Genomic DNA, 17,556 nt, shown 5'->3' on the forward strand with positions numbered 1-17,556 from the left:
ATCTGTGTACCAGTGCAGCAACCTGCTTCTAGCTAACAACCCTAATCTCTCTGGTTGGGTGGGTGTATAGGTAGGTGATGGCCGTAGTTGTTGTGAAACTACCCACCAGCCGTGCTATACGTGCTTGCAAGAACTGTGGGTATCTTTATAGGCTGCAATATCATCGGCAAGTAACGTGGACGTTGCTTACCGCCTGCAAACGTTCACACTGTTCACACTGTTAATGCTTTCCTCCTTCATTTGCATCGATTATCTCCCTTTCCCCTACGAAGGGTAGCGAACCGGACGCGCGTCTAGTTGACCTCCTTGCCTATCCTCCTCCTGCAAGAAGAAAATTATCAGCGTGCTGTCATGATGGCATTTTAGGGTGTGACCTTCACATTTGGTAACCGACGCCCAGCCAGCTGTGCCGCAAAATCTACGAAGGGCGAGTATTAAAAGCAGGGACGTCTGACTTGGCACCCAGTGTGGTTGTCGCCACCGTGTATATTAGTTATAGCAGAAGTGTTCTTTAGCTGACACTGCCGTCGAATCGCACTAAAGCACCGCCCTGGGAAGGAACAAGTTGTTTGTCGCAAACGCGCCATTTTTTTCACACTGTCATCATAGACGAAAAAAATTTCGTAGACTCCTAGTGTACGTACTAGGGCACGACCAGGGTTCGTGCGCTTTCTGCAGAGGTCCATCTAAAGTGTTGAGACTGACAAGTTGTACAATTTTCGTCAACGCTATGGAAGCCTCGCAACAAGTCCCCTGCCCTCAAACATACACACGCACGCGCCCTCACGCGCGCACGTACTAAAGAGAAAAAGAGCTACGAATATTTTTTTTTTTGGATTTGGTGACATTGTGAGCACCTTTCTTTTCATGCGTTGGAATGTACGTCTATGTTTTTCTTGGCGCTCATCCTTTTATGTGCAATATTTAATGAATTTGGCAAATGACAAAGAAACAAAATTGATGTAGTGAGGCCAGAACACCAAGCTTTTTCTATCAAACATGTTTATGGCAACAACAGTGCATGCACGCGTGTTTCCTGTGTAAGATTATCTTGCCCTCGGATGCCGTGTTTATCAATTAATCGCCGAAGAGCCCATTCATCGGGCATCTATAATTTAAGCATATGATTTTCTCCTTACGTATTCTATGCGCGGATTATTAGTGCTTACGATCGAGGCGCGTGGCAGAGGCAGTAACCCGCTGCTGTGAATGCAGCTTTCATTATAGCGCGAACGTATGAGTTGACTACACAGATCATTATAACAAAGCCTTTTCTGACTGATGACGTGCCAGCACTTTTTCTTAAAGTAGGCGTACAAAACCTTTAGTGAGATTGTACCGGTGGAATAAAGTGCAATCACAACGTCGTAACAAGGTAGGAACGCAGCGCATGCTTTCTTTTTGTAGGCTACCAGCACCGCAGGTCGTTTGTAAAAAACGTGTTTACTGACAGTGCTAATCACAGATGACCTAGCCGGAAAATGCATTTCTTATAAAGGGAAGAATAACTTGTCTTTGCGACGGGAATACGATAAAAAAATTATGTACTACAATCTGACGCCCTATCATCGTGACGGTCGATTGTGACATAGGCGAGTCGCAAGTCTAACTTCAGGTTGTAACAAAACCAGGGACTGAATTCGCAAAGCTCTTTCGTTCGTAAGAGCTTGGCACCATTGCCCAGCTGCCTACGACAGTAATCGGCACTACCACGATTGACTCTTAAGAACAGTTCTGACGTAAGAAAATTTTAATGTAAACGTGGGCCCAATTCACTGCAAGGCACTTAGTTTATTGTAGGAAAAAATGCAAAAAAAAACCAGCGGTGTTTGCACGACACCTGTGTTTACCTACGCCGGGAGATGGGCGATAGACGGAGAAATGACACTAGCTGTATGGGAACGCGGGACTGCGCATTGCCTACAAACGCTCAGTAAGTCCAGTCGACTTCACAGAGAGCAACAATGACCACCTTGCCTTCTGCGCCTGCGACGCATCAAGCCATGGTTTATGATTAGGAGTACACTTAGAAGAAACTCGCGCACAATGCAGTAATATTTCTGTATCTTGTACTGTCAGTAATCGGTTGCAGTTCAGTCGTTTTCCACTCGTAGTGCACACTGCTTCGTTAGCTTATGTTCATGTTTCATAGCTCGTCGACGTTTGTAACGAGAATGTGCGTTAACTGAATCATCCTTTCGGCGAATATGGAGAAGTGCTGCGCAATTTTTTCTTCACCAAGTTAGTTCCACCTCTTTAACTCACAAGGATGAGCAAGTTTACAGGATATTGTGTTGTAATAGTGGATGCGCCTGTCTACATTTCTTGACTACTTTCAGATCCATTTCAAGAAAAAGCTCTTCTTTTCCTTTATGTGATTTTGCAGGAAGGTTCCTGGAGTGTTGAAAAAGTCATCACGATCCCAACGAAGAAGGTCAAGGGCTGGGTTCTAGAAGACATGCCAGGTAAAGGCTCATTCGTGACACATCTTTTTTTTTTCGCTGGGCGCGTGCGTCCTTCCCCATAAACTTCAAGCAGGAAACGAGTAACTGCTCAAGATTCATCAATGAATTGCGTATAAATTGGCACGCCCTTGCGCATCTTCCGGTTAGATTCTGGCTATCCTTTTTGAAAGCGTTAAAGCATGGGCGGAGATTGCCGAAAGGCTATGAAGGACATTAGGTTGTCTCTAAGTTGCCTATATAGAGCAGGGACTTAGTACTCCAAAAGAGCCGAACGCTTACTCCTATCGTATTGGAATGGCTGACAGCCCGACGTGCGACTCCTGTAGGTGCAAGGAAACCGTCGAGCACCTATTGTGCCTTGTATCTGTACGCTCTGCGACTTCAAACGCCTCTGTCTCCGGAAAACTTTAAACCCACTTGACTCGAGACCCTTCAAGTCGGATACCCAGACGGTGGCCACATTCGTCACTGGCACAAGAAGGGATTCGTGCAGTACTTCAAGTGCACCGACCTGAGAGGCCGCTTGTAGTGCATCCACCCACGTGAACTCGGTGCTCGCTTTTTCTCTTCCAGTTCCCCCTGTCCCTTACCCCCTCTCCCGTCTGGGGTAGCAAACCTGACGCTCGTCTGATTTACCTCCCTACCTTTCCTCTCCTTGTTTTGTCTCTCCCTCACGTTACTTTTGGACGTTGGCGTTCCCATTGCAAAGTGCGAGAGAAAATGTGGACGTGTCAAGCGTAGCCTGTTGTCAGCGTTTCCATTCGACTGCATGTACTGTTTCCAAGTATCACTTCGGTCACCTGCGGAACACACTCATTCCATCTAGACGGTGCTGCTGCAAGACATTGTCTACACTCCAGTTGCCCAGCCTTCAAATTCTTTCAGCTCGGCGGACGTAAGACAATGCTAACGATGATGTCGGGGTAAAAGAAACTTGCTGATTCCCTTCAAACGTAGGCGCACCACAGTAAAGCGCGTGGGCTCTCTGTGCGCTCTGCGTGCAGGGCCAGTCCTTTGTGAATGTGCTTCATACCGCCTTTTTTAAAGTTTCGCCTCAAATGAACTATGCATGCACGCGCGGTTTCGCGCTCGAGTTAACAGCGGTGTTTGCGTCAGCACTTGTGCGGGTTCAGTTTGCTGCATTACCCAGTGTTGCTGAATAGCGCAGAACTGCAGATATAGGAATGTCGCGTTGGCGAGTATTTGAAGGTGTAGAAAAGATCAACGTGGTGCTCACTGACATCAGGAATCCTTAGTACGCAGTCCTATGCAGCTTGCGCACGTGTGCGTATGAAGCCTCTCTAGTTAACATCTTGCAAGTCGGGTTACTGTAACACGGAAGCTCTCTACAGTCGCGTCGTGTTTCCGCCTATGCTTCAAGCTCCACATAAATGTCTAGCTTGGGGCTTCTCGTGCGGGCTTTATGCTTTGCTTCTGGCGCTAACTGATAGTCGATACACTTCTCATCGCTTTTTTTTTTCGCTTAACGTGCAGGCGTACGTCGGTTGAATGCGGGGTTGGTTATCTCAACTTACGGAATGTGCAAGGTTCCGGCCTTGTTTGACCACGTCTTCTATTGCAGCGACTTCTGGTCGCTAAGGTTCCCCTTCATTCCCGCAGCGAACTGAGCTAGCTGTAATACTTTGGTCCACGGGCAAGCGCATCCTGCGTACTGTTTGCAGTAAATGCGCTTGGAGAAGCTCCTATAGCCAGGAAAAATTTGCCAAGCAACGTTTTCGGTCGTTTGCGCTCTCGTGTGCGCAAGTGCATCCGGTACGTGTGCTTTGTACATATTTACACCTCTGCTTCCACTGGCATGCCAAACCTTTCACAGGACTAACATTATTTTTGTGGTTGAGTTTTTCTCCAAAGGAAGCTTTAAGGCAGTTCGTTTTCCTTTGTAATGTAGGCTGAAAACTCGTTACTCGGCTACCATTGAGTGTTGTCGCAAGTTTGCAGAATTCTGCAACCTTCGTATGTTTATCCTGATTTTCGACGGCTAATGGAAACGGAAGCTGGTGCTGTGGCGAGATGCCATCATTTCTTGCTTTAATGTGGAGGCACATACATTAGTACCTTTTCGCGACCGCCTGATTCACACAGGTGCCGAGGGAACTTTTAGGAAACCGTGCTCTCGCCATAACGATGCCGAGGGAGCTCCTAATAGTCCTCTTTATGAGAAACGCGAGCGTAAACCGCACGCACAAGGCTCCAGAGATATAAAAGAAAATATACCAGGTAATACTGGCCCTAGACGAGGCTCTTCATTATCCAGTCTCTATAGCTAAAGCCGGGCCTTTGTTTACCCTCGGTGTCTTTCTGCTGCTTCTTTTGTGTTACTGTCTTCGTCTTTCCCTCCCATATGCTCCAGTGCAGAGCATGGCAGTAACTTTGGCGATGCAGTAACGAGCCTCCTGTTTTCTCACTCCTCCGTGCTTTCGTTGGAGAAGTTCGTGCGATCTTTTTTTTTCTTTGCTTTCGGAACTCGCACCGGTCTTTCTCTGCACAATCTGAACATAGTGCAGTTCATCGAAGCATCGAAACGCCTCACGTCTGCTGACGATGCATTGAGCCTAATGCTTCCTGAAGCAGATATTGGTTCCCGCAGTCAAGCTCTTATGCGTATTTTCTTCAGTATATTCAGCTCTCTTGGAGCGGAGGTTCCATCTCCACGTATCGCAAACCGAAGAGGCTTCGAGTGGCCTTTACGAACCATAACTTTGACGAAATGCCCCGTTGTAAGGAAGCAGATTGATTGGCTGAGCAGAAATGTGTCGTGAAGGGGTGCTTTTTAATGAAAGATCTGCTGACTCTCGCATTGCGTGCTGTAGGCAAGACAACTTAGACATAGGAGCTACATCATTGTCGTCATTCTGGTGTACACACAGAATGATGTCAGAAAATTGCGTTTATAAACCGAATGTTGGGGACGAATACGTGAATCTAAATGTCAAGCTCACTTCCGAAAGAGGTAACGATGTGCTTATCCGAGCCTACCGCTGTCATTTGTCACAAGCGTGACTGAGTTTTTCAGATCTTTAAGTTTGTTTGCATAGATCCCAGCGGCCAGCAACTGTCGTCACTGCGAAAAGTATGATACCCGCCGCAATGACTCAGAGCGGCTGTGTTCGATTCCCGGCAGCAGGGGCCGCATGCCAATGGGGCCCAATGCGAAAATGCGCGTGTACGGGGCATTGGGTGAACATAAAAAAAATCACGTGGTGAAAGTTTGTCCGCATAGATCCTGTGTTGCTATGACGCATTACAATTTAATCGATGGAGCAACCAATCGAACTGATTATAGAATTTGTTGGATTCATGCTAACAAAATGTTTGCTAAAGCAGGCACTGGAAATTACAAATTCAGGGTCGTTGATTTTAGAAGACGGTTCCAGTCCTGCGATGGTCTTCAGAATGTGCGTTTCAGGGGAGATTCACGTCTGTCATGACATAATTCAGACCCACTCGGCATTTTTCGTTATTCGGTGACATTCACTAAGGTTGGGCGAACCGGTGCTGCATAATTTATTACCAGCGCATTAGCCGCGAACAACTGCCTATTCTATTGCCGTGTATAGTGCACTGGGAAAACATCGACAAGGCGAAATGTAAGGGATAAGCTTTTTTTTTTTAAATATAGGATAGTGAAGTTCCCGCGGTCGTGCACATCAGATGGCCACTTTTAATTTTTAGTCATGTGGGTCGTAGTCATTCGCAATAGGATGCTACCGTTGACACTATCCTTAAAGTTTATTTCATACAGGAATACAACGGATCAATGCATCTGTGGACTAGCACGTCGGGAAGGAATAGTCATAACTTGTACACCAATCCTTTCTATAAAGTAACATCAACCAATTCGGAGCTGGGAATAGGTACTGGCCAGTCGGATCTAGCGAGGCGAGCAACAATGGGACTACGATCAACTGCGGCAAACGGTATTTCTATTCTTTTTCGCGATAGGTGCTAATGTAACGCAGATCTTTGCAAACGTATACGATGAAAGGGCGCTGGCGCCTACTTCCACGATATGCTAAGAGGCTGCCGACGATCGCGGAGAGGCTAGAGCTGCTGTCCAGAACCGATAGCACGAGCCGAAAGCGAGTGCCTTGATATGCAAATTGTCAAATTGGGCCGCCATCGCTGGACTAGGGCGCGGAGCGATTTTTAATCATCCCGGTAGACAGAGCAGCTGCTTCGTGCTGATCTCGACAAACCGGAGTTTCGCAGCGCGCTTGGCTTCGCCTATTGCATATATTTGGCGGAGTGCTGCGTCAGTGGCTGAAACTGGGTTAAGTCTTTCGAAGTAAAGTGAAACAACGGCCTTTCGTTTCAACAGCAAGCGAAAGCAGGAGGGCGCACAATTATGATGATTGGAGCTATGAACCGATGAAGCAGACAAAATGAAAGGCTTGGGACTGCGTCTGAAACAACCTGACCACTCTGTTTTTTGCGCTTTGTGGTTTTGTGCGCTTCGTCAAAATTCACACCTGATGCATCTTTCTGTAGTTGCAGTGATTTCACGATACCGAACGCAAAACTGGCACTTGTAGCTTTGAACCATCTACTGCACTCCAAATTGTAGGCTGAAGCTGCAAGCTTTCTGGCCGCCGCACCGCGTGTACGCGTAAGGGCAAGAAAATGGCGCGAATCAGCGCGCTAATCATTTAGGCCGTTCATATTTAGTGCTAACTATTTAAAAGCATGAACGGTCCCCTCTCATGTTTTCTTACTTTAGGGAAATAAGCCGCTGCAGTCTTTTTTCCTATGGATCAGCATATTACAGGGCGTTATTCTTGAGCTTGTGCTGGGATCCTAATCGGAACCTGATCGGCCATCCGAAACAAAACAGAGCTCGGAGTGGCGAAGTCATCTGGAAGTGGCGTATCAGTTAACTGCTTCTGTTTTTGTGTTTGCAGCGGTAATAACGGATATACTCATATCCCTGGATGACCGCTACCTGTACATCGTGTGCTGGATTCACGGAGACATCCGTCAATATGACATCACGGACACCCGCCACCCGAAACTTGTTGGTCAGGTGAGGACTACCCACATTTCTTTCGTAGCCATCAGCACTCAATCCAGATTTCTTTTTGTATTCAACAACCAAGCATTTTTAGAAGTGGATAGACATAGGCTTGCATGTAGAGCTTTGCTCACAAAGCAGATATATTGCGAACTTCTGGTGAACGTGACAAGAAATGTCGAAAACATCCATGTTGTGCTATAACTACACGCCAAATTACGCACCGAAAAGCGGCGGTGTTCAGAAATGCTGGTTTCTTATTCCGTGGGTTCACCTCGGTAGATATTCCGAGGCACCTGAGGTAGAATCCCAGCTATGTACTTGCTTTTATCGCATAGTTTCGGGACACAATCTTTTGGACTTACTGGACTTCAGGTGTTGCGCGGCTGAAAGCCTCGTACTAGATAAAGGAAATTCGTGCAAGGAATGCTATCGAACTTTGGACCAACGCCTTCTCGGGCGGACATATTTGTTTGTTCGCGTAGCTTCAATGTTGCGGATTTCCGCAGAACTGATGTCCTTAAACTGTGCCATTGCACAATTACCACATAAGACGAGAATATGAAAAAAAAGTAAGCTTAGCATAATAGGAAAATCTGTGCACCCCAGTATAACAGTATTCTGTTGATGTACAAAACTACAGGTGGCGTACAACTAGAGAAAACAAATGCGGGAAAAGCTAGCAAAAGCTTTCTAATTGCTTCAGTGTAATAAGTCGTGCTTTTGAGGTGCATGTTACCTTGATTCATAATGTCAATGCGATGTTCCAGCATATTGCTTTGCCTTAATTTAGATTTGCTGTAGGTGATGCACTGCAACCACAGATCTAGATTTCAGTCTGCACACTCAATCGTAGGGTGGTTGCGTTCGTAGTGGCAAGAAGCAATGTTTGTACAGCAGTGTAAAGGTGGGTGAATGGACACCGTAATGAACTCGCGAATTCATTAACACAGCAGACTCTCCCGTCGTGAAAAGCCTTTAGTGTCGCATGTGGTTGGGTTTCGCATTTACACATGCCCATTCATTCCTAATAGGCATGGCCGACAGTGCGGCGTGCACTTTGTGCGGGTGCGATGGCTCTAGAGCAGCTGTGTCGCTGCCCATCCTTTGACACTCAACGATGTGCTCTACAAGGTAGACTCAGCCTGCTAGATAATATAGCGCTCTCGGAGGAAAAGATGCTGGGGCAATGGCTTATGCATTATGAAATGCAAAAAGCCACAATAGCCCTTCTGCACTTGAAGGCTACTGGACTACGAACGCTTGTGACAGCTCTGCGAATCTGTCCACGACGACTATAACTTTTCCTATTTCCTTGCCTATTCTTCCCCTTTCCCCCTTCCCAAGCGTAGGTAGCCAACTCAACTGAGCACATCATTAGTTAACCTCCCTTCATTTTTCTCCGTTTCTCTCGTAAACGTAGCAGAAACATTTAACGTATAGAAATTGTATGCACTTCGGAAAGTACGCTCGCGTGGAATGGATTGAGACGTCGTAATCGGCAAAATGCGTCCGTGATCTAGTGGTTAGAGCTATGCTGGGGACCAGAGTTCGGTTGAAACCGACCACTGGAGGTAAATTTTATTTTTAGGTCAGCTAGTTGCGTATAGTTTTCTCCCAAGTTGGCCTTAAACTTCTAGAAATATACAAACCGCAACGTGGTTATTGCCAAAGATATTGCTGTAAAATATTTAGTGTAGTATAGTTCACTAACGATACGTGGAATGGTTTCAATGCACTGCGTTTGCTGAAGTATTATTGAAAAGCGCGCACTTAGAATGCACCGTTTGATCACAGCCGGTTTGACCAAGGTGCGAAGAAAGTTTATTTTGCGGCACCATTGATCTCCGTTCTTGCTCGCGATTTGCGTGCTTGTACAGCCGAAATCGCACTTGTCCAAAGTGTTGGAGTTAACGGCTGCGGGCTGCGCCAGCGTCCGCAGCTGCTGCACGTCGGTAGCTGCAGGGCTGTAAATGTTTCTTATAAAATCTATGACCTAGCATGCTTGGTCTCATTGCGATGCCGGCCTGTGTTTTTTTTTTTCCAAGATATGGCGGCGAACTCGTTTGTTTGACCACTATGACAAGTGATTCCCACTGTACTTAGAGTGAGGCACTAATCCAAGGCAACTTATCTTCCTCCATCACTTAATTTAGCATGAGCAAAACTGAAATCTAGTTTGTAAATGTAGTTTGTATTCACTGTCTTTTCTGTGTTATCTTTTTCTTGAAGCCCTGATGTACTTATTGTACCTGCATCGAAGCCATATGTTGAAGAACCAGGGATTCATTTCGTTGTCGCGTACTTTTCTTGGGTGAATAAAACAAAATTAGCTGCGTATGTGTGGCACATTGTACCTAACCCAGGACCGTATAATTGGAGAGGGATGAACAATAAGCAAGCGTGAATAAATTCGAAAGACTGATAGTCACCGTTCTTGCCCAGGTTTTCACCGGTGGATCTATCTACAGAGGCGGTCCAGTGACTGTACTTCACGACGAGGAACTCAAAGTAAGTCTGGTATTCACTGAGTAATTATTTTGAATTGATATCAGGGTTGGCAAGACCTAGCATTCAAGTTCCTGATCATTATGGTGCACAGAATATAATGGTCTGAAGGAAATTGATAAATGTATCTGGGAAGGGTCAACTGTGATATTTGGTGGAGAGCAAGCATGATTAGTCAACGTAATTGCATAACTGCATGAGAACTTTCAGAGCTAGAGTACGCGTATAGTACCGTCGTGACCGTGAGAAAGAGGCCCCCGGGCACGCGTGCCGAATTGAATCATTGCGTCGCCTGGCGCGCCGTCACGCGAGTTTGCATGGCGCTGAGACCCGTGCTAGTTTCTGTATGCTCTTCCCATACTACTCTTAAGAGGAAGCTTTAGCTCGGGCCCAACTCCGATGCGGCCTATTCAAATACATGTAAAACGCAAAAACGTTTTTATGCGAACCCCTGGACCGATTTTAATGAAATTTGTTGCATTTGAAAGAGGTAAATTCTAGTGACTGTTGGAAGCGGAATTTCGATTTAGGGCTTGAATTTTTTTAAAACGATTTCCAAATATTTGACAGTTTGAAAAAAATAGAAGCACGAAGTTTACAAATTCATAGCTGTGCATCAAGAGCTGATATCGTGGTTCTGTAAACGGCATCCATTAGATCATTCAAAGCGGACAAATTCAATGTCATTTTACATCTTACGTGAATTTGTTACGTTGGTTACAAGGGTTTTGCAAAAGTTGTATTTCCCTGTTAAATTTTTTATATTCAAGTGTAACAAATCAATTTTGTCCGCTTTAGCTTTACTGTTAGATACAACTCACAGAATTGTATTATCATATTTTGTTGTTGAGTTAGAGTTGTAAACTTGATAGTTTCGTATTATGAAAATGTTTTTATTTCTACCAATTTTTAATAAAAAATTGACGCCCTAACTCAATAATTCGAAGCAACAGTCACTAGATTTTAAGTTTTTCTTTTAAATGCAACAAACCTCGTCAAATTTGGTGCAGTGGTTGCCGAGAAAAACTAATTCTCCTTTTACATGTATTTAGATAGGAGCACCCGAGCTAAAATTTCCTCTTAAGCAACATCACACCCTTTTGCCACAACAATAATCCTCACCTCTCTTGTCCGCATTTCTTTTCGTTAACGCGGCGAGCCCGGTACTTCCAAGTCACGAACGGCATGCCCGTTATCAGCATGACAGAGCATTCTCGACGAGAAAGTAGCCAGCGCAGCGTTTTGAATGAAGGAAACACAAGCAAGACAGATGGCGATTATCGTTGCGGCAAATATACACTCCAAAGGATGCACATTTCCTTAAGCGTGTACCTGCTGGGTTGACCACTCGCTCTCTCCGATTTATCGCGCTACCTTTGCGCGTGTTCTCCGCGAGATACCGCTTTCCGCCAAGTATGGCTTGGTGTTGAAAGTGTTAAGCCATTGCTGGTGCTGTAAGTGCGAAAAAAAGTTGGAGCTTAGGCTTACTAAATGCATTGTTCCTGTTGTGAAGTTAAACATGAAACATGATAAAGGAGCAAAGCCATCTGTCGCTCCGGCTCATCTCTTCCTCTTTTTTGCTGCTCCCCTGCTTCAAGTTCTAGCTTGCGCCAGGAAATGTTTCGTAAGCAAGTTAAACCATCCGGCATACCTGCTACCTTCGTGAGTGCGGATCTGAGCCGGGAAATGACGCGCGCCGTGACCTTAACGTTGCAACAGACAGCACAGTACGTTAGGCATGGTATTATTTAATGAACTATTCTGTTTATTAAAACGTGTGTACGCCGTTCAAGGAAGGATTCGTTGTCGGTGATTATCAGCATAGTTGGTCGTGGTCGAATTGAATGTGATGTCTCACGCACGCCGGTAGCTATTCGAAGGTGATGTCGTACGTTGCGGAATCAGGCGTTCGAAATAATTACCGAAGCTTCCATTTCCTGAGCGCATAGCCTAGCATTGAGTCTGTAGCTCTTTTTGCAACTCGCACAGTATACCTTTTGAATTAGAAGCGGCACGCGTTAATAGATCAGAAATTCACACTTGCCTTGGAACATATCTCCTGTGAACTTCTCTGGGCTACTGCACATTTCACTCAGTGCCATAAGAGCGAATGCAATACTAAGTGGAACAGCGCTTCACTGACTGGTTAACTGATGCATATTATGCGCAGTTGATCCAAAATACTAGAACCTAGAGTGTGAATCTATTCAGTTCCTTTATTTCTGAAGATGAAATTCTATCCAAGAACTTCGCAAGCAACAGTCATCAATCAGTTCTCGTAATGAGGCAATAGGTACTTCACCGCTTTGAAGAACTTTGCCTTTTTTTTTTCATGCAGTACGTTGTTCGGAATCGTACTAAAACACCAGAATGACAACAGCTTTAACATAACTGCTTGAGTAGTGCCACTGCTCGTGCTTTCCAATTAATCCTGGCGAAGCTTAGCGACAAAATCAGGCTCAACAACGAATGGCCGAGGAAGTTTACCGAGCGCCCCGTAGTAAACGTCTCAGCCTCTTAGCGCGCTGAAAAAAGACCGCGACGGCTTATTGGGTCGATGCATCGTGCAGCAAATATCCGGAGGACGTTCGTGGCCGCTTCATTAAGGGCATATCAATTTGCGGGAGCGTTGTAGGCCCCTCTAATAGAAGTAGTTCATCCAGTGGGTGAGCGGCCGTCCAAGTATCGACATTAGAAGTGTTTTCATATAGGCTTCAGGAAAATAGCGTATGTACACTACTGAGATAAAGCGATGAATTTCTCGGTGCAGCTGAGAAGCGACAGCCACGTACCAGCGCGCATGACTTATAACTGGAACTTGGCTAATTGGAGCCTCGTATAGTTCCCCAACCTCGCTGGTGAGTCACTCGGAACTCACTTATATATAACTGACCTATTAATGCGTGTTATAGTTAGGTCTAGCTAAGCTGAATCGATACATGTATGACTGTTAGTTTCTGACTTTCAGCGTGTTAATTTCCGCGAATTCAATTTTAAATCACTTGCATGCATGTTTTATTCCGTGGGACTGCTTGTTGTCGCTAGTTCCTCAGAGCCAATTCAGACTTGATGAATCTGCGTGAGCCCCACTGATTTCGAATAAGCGTCGATGTAAGCCTGAATGACGTGCGAATATTAGAGTGCATTTCATAAATTATGTTAACCTAATGCACGTAACTCAATACGTAACGCTTTATCAGCCGTGAGAAGAACGCTGATTGCGACCCCCGCAAAGTGCCAGCGACCCTATTGCCCATATTTTACCTGCCCGACATACAATAAAGCAGCAACGGACTAAGCCCCTTATCTGAGAAACTGTAGCCAGGCCATTCTAAGACTTTTTCGGTCCTTTTCCCCACCCGAAATATTAGTAGGGGTTGTAAAATTTTTACGTGCCACATGACTATTGCTTCAAGACATTAAATATGTTCCTACTGTTCACGACCAACATCACCGCGTCGGTATTCTCATCTTTCTCAATCCCTGTTCTGTTTTACTTAATATTTTCCCCAGTGCCTATAGTGGCAGATTAAGATACACGAACTCTGCTCTACCTGTTTACCTTTCTATAAATTCTACTTTACACTAAATTCCAAATATTCAGATCGGCTGCAACACAAACCATTTTGAAATCTCTTCGTGTTAACAGAGAGGTCACTCCTAAGTTCAAAAAGGTTGCAAACTGTATCGCGCAATTCTTCCCGCAGCAGAAACGCTTGTTGTAAAACCCGGGAAACATGCATTGTCCAAATACGCAGGAATACCTTTGGCCGATAACAACATAAACAATAGCCTCCGAACTGTATGCTGAGCCCTGTTTAGCAAGGTCCGTCTCTTTCGCATGCTGTCATGGTAAAGTTCGCTCCATGTGGCGCAGTATACTTGGGCGTTTACGGAATACCGTTGACCATTTCCATTAAACAATATTGAAATGTCTGATACCGTGCTGCACCCCAATCCTATCGGCCCGCCCATTTTAAAAGCATTTTCTTCCATCGTAACTCCCCGATAGGGACTCTATTGCGTATACATCAGAATCTCGAAGTCCGTCCCGAGTCTTTGACTATGGGACCTCCTAGGGTTACTTTTTCTGTACAAAATTTCAATCGTATCAATAAACTGAAAGTGAAACTGAAACTGAAACCACCAGCTCTCGGAAAGAAAATAGACTCGTAAATCACTAACCAGGGCTTTGAACCGAGCATAATTCCAGAGTCCGAGTGGAACCGTAATTGTACTAGTCGGAGAGTGTGAAAGCTTATAATTTCGAGAGCCTGTGAGTCACTCAGCCAGAACCCTTGATTGCGTTGGTCTGAACTCGTGGATATTGTGGGTTCTAGTGATGCCACGTAAGTACGAGTGCGTGCGTGTGTGCGCGTATGTGTTGTCCATAATGCTCATTATGTAAATAAAGATGTCCTTATTTGGGTTTACAAAACACGATTAGTGAACGATTCTTGGCACTTACGTGTGGCATAGCTTGTCGTTCATACCCCAACAGTGGGATGAGACTAGTCATACACAATCACAAATGATCTACTAGGACTTAAATGTTTGCACACGGCAATGCTGATACTGTACCATTTATTGATCTGCCGGGCACGTTACGCGCGGTATCATTGACATGCGCATTCATTACGAAGACTCGCATATGCAGCACACGGAAATCGGTGCTGTTTACTCGCATGCAACTGGTATTTTTGTAGCCAGCTCGTGTTCGTGACTCATTTACATGCCACGTGCCGCCTCTCTTTGCGGGTTTGGACGTAGAAGCTTCAGAGGTGAGTGTTATCCGCAAGTTCTTCCCAATGCCCACACTCTCACCTCACCATTAAAATAAGATGCGCTGTTTAACTATGTACAATTCCATCACGGCTGTATATGTAAGCTAAGGCCAATGGTCACACTATAGTCGCCGCTCATTGACTCATGTTCTGACGCTGACCCAGTTCATTTGCTTGCATGAAGCATCACTGTTACAGCACCGCTCACTGTTGTGTAGAGCATGTGAGCGGTATCTTTCAACAAAACGGCGAAACGAAAGCGCTGATCAAGCGTCGCTGCGCGAAATTCCATGTGCACATTTCTGTGACCCAGCATGCACCTAGGCGCACTGTTGCCTCAGCAGCAGCAGCCAGCTTACGCCCGCCTATACCAGAGCTTGACGGATTTATCAAAGCTGACTGGCTCAAGCGCTCTATGCACCAACGAACATGTCTTTTCGTGAGCAGCACAATACAATTCGATGCGCTTGGTCGTCGCATCACGGCATATGTGTTCGAGACGTGACGTGATCAAATCACGTAACCTAAACGGCACCTCGTGCACTCTAGGTAAGGTTACTCTTCTACCATAAATTATTGTTCGTTGCTTCGATGTGCCACTTCTACGAAGTGGCATGCCCGACACTTCGCATGACAGCACGGCCAGGCGCAGTTACAGCCGCGCTCGCAAGCACACTTCAGAGCGAGCTCGTTCCGTTAACTTGGTCAGTGCTTTCACATACTGACGCCCCAAGCGCAACAAATACCTCGGGCCCACAACGACAAGCGTGTAGGCTACTTCGCGCGCGCCGACTTCTAGGGTTACATAACGTTTTCATATCAGTTTCCCCATTTTCCTAGTCGTATCTCGCGCTGTCAACAATTTAAGGGCAGAGATACATGGATACGTCGTAGCCATAGCAACCTATTGCACTGGTGCCTACTTGTCGCACACTTGCTGGGCCATGGTGCCTCTCACCTATGGCGAGAAATAGAGCGTCATAGGCGCAGGGACCATTAGATTGCGGCTATACGCGAGATTTCCAATTGGCGCATGAGCTCACGCGCGCATAAGATCGCAGGATTTGTATAGTTGTATTTGTTTAATGCAGAACAAAGGATGACGGTCATTAAGGACACGCATACAAGATCGTGCGTTTACAAGTGCTTGAATGTGCATTAACTTTCAATTTTGCATAATAGGAAAACTACGAATACTATAGGTGGTAGTCGCCGAATTAGGGCCTCGTATTTAAAACAAGGTCATTTTTAAATTGCGACATGTATACGAACAAATTGATCACACCTACAACCTCACCCAAATATTTCCGTTACTTCGCGGCAAATAAGACACAGGTCTTCTGACTACATTTCACGGCCTTCATCCGCAGGCTGCGGCTTCCGTACAATATCTCATAGCCAGCGTCAGGAAACGTCGCTAGTTGATCCTCTCGACAATGACGTGCATATTCTAAAATACTGTAGCTGGGAAAAGCTTAGGTCAGCAAGTACGCATTTCTTCCCTATTATTTGACGGGATGTACAGCATCGACATTAAGTTAACTGGGCAATTTGGGAGCCAACCGAAATCAAGCCATTTGCGCCCCATCCCCAGTGGAATGTAGCCCGCACAACTAGCATCTGATTTTCTAACATGCGTTGTAGCCACGTGGCACCATCGCAGGTTCATTCTTGTTCAGTTTTCGTTGGGTCACCGCGACATAACAGCTATACGCCATGATGAAATGAATTTAATGTCGTATTTAATGCCACTCGAATATTGCCACTGTGTGTGCGCCTGCCACGCATGGGAAGATGGATACTACGCAACTTGCGCTTGCAGGATATTTACATTACAAAACCGCCCTAATGTACGTACTGGACATGCAAGACTGTCAACCCTTGAGCTACCACACGTTCTTGGCCCATGGACTAACGCTGCTTGTGAATCCCTCGCGACGAAGGCACTTTCACCCTTCCTTAGAGAGGCTGGTCTCAATGGATGGATGGATGCAAAACTTTAATAAGGTCCTGAGGTACGCGACTCAGCGCGCTGCGGGCCGCTCCCACGTTGGGACAGTCAGGCCTTGCCCGACCGCCGCATCGTGGGCCCTCTGGACAGCCCATAGTTGCGCCGCGGCATCGGGGCAATGAGATACTTTATTTCGAGTGCTGTGCCATGACTTGCGTATGTCGTGTATCTATGTGGTGCATGACCATATTTAATTTTTCGTCATACCCACCTGGAGTAGCATAGTTGGCGTGCCGACAGGCAAACCGCTACAGAATTCATTGAACTTTTTCCAATTCTTTCTTTTCCCTAGCCTCCATGGTGGAGGACAAGACAGACTTAGCTTCTTAGACTATGGCTATGGCTAGCGAATCGCTATGGCGTTCTGCAGCGAATCATCGTCGTGGCTGTTGCATCCGGGTATGGTGGCCGCATTCTTCGCACTAGTGCGTCAAACATGATATAATGTGGAAAGTTGGGCAAGTTGGTCACTAATCATGTCGTGTGGGTAAATCGGTGCACTGAACTGGACAAAGCGGAGAGAACACAGCACTCGCTGTACTCGCCAGGATTTTATTCCAGAACAACCAATTCACATTTAATGCACACGTACCCTCGGGCGTCAGACAGAACAAGATTAAAAGCAAGTACGAGTCCTGTTAGTATGAACGCTAGTATGAGTCGCCCTAATCTTCCCGCGCTTCAATCAGCAACGATGTATCGAACTCATCCTGCCAAATAAGACACGTAAGGCATTGTAGGGTTGATTTGCATTCGCGG

The 17,556-nt window shown here is 45.9% G+C and overlaps 1 protein-coding gene across 1 annotated transcript in view; it reads left to right on the forward strand.

Annotated features, from left to right (window-relative positions):
- The window catches only part of LOC142582518 (methanethiol oxidase-like), a 73,685-nt gene that overhangs the window by 37,201 nt on the left and 18,928 nt on the right, over nt 1-17,556 (forward strand). Inside the window, exons 7-9 of the mRNA XM_075692337.1 lie at nt 2,387-2,465; nt 7,385-7,506; nt 9,940-10,005. Of these exons, the coding sequence (XP_075548452.1) occupies nt 2,387-2,465; nt 7,385-7,506; nt 9,940-10,005 (267 nt within the window). The remainder of the gene's footprint in view (nt 1-2,386; nt 2,466-7,384; nt 7,507-9,939; nt 10,006-17,556) is intronic.

Source organism: Dermacentor variabilis, chromosome 5 (assembly GCF_050947875.1).
Source record: "Dermacentor variabilis isolate Ectoservices chromosome 5, ASM5094787v1, whole genome shotgun sequence".
Lineage (NCBI taxonomy): Eukaryota > Metazoa > Arthropoda > Arachnida > Ixodida > Ixodidae > Dermacentor > Dermacentor variabilis.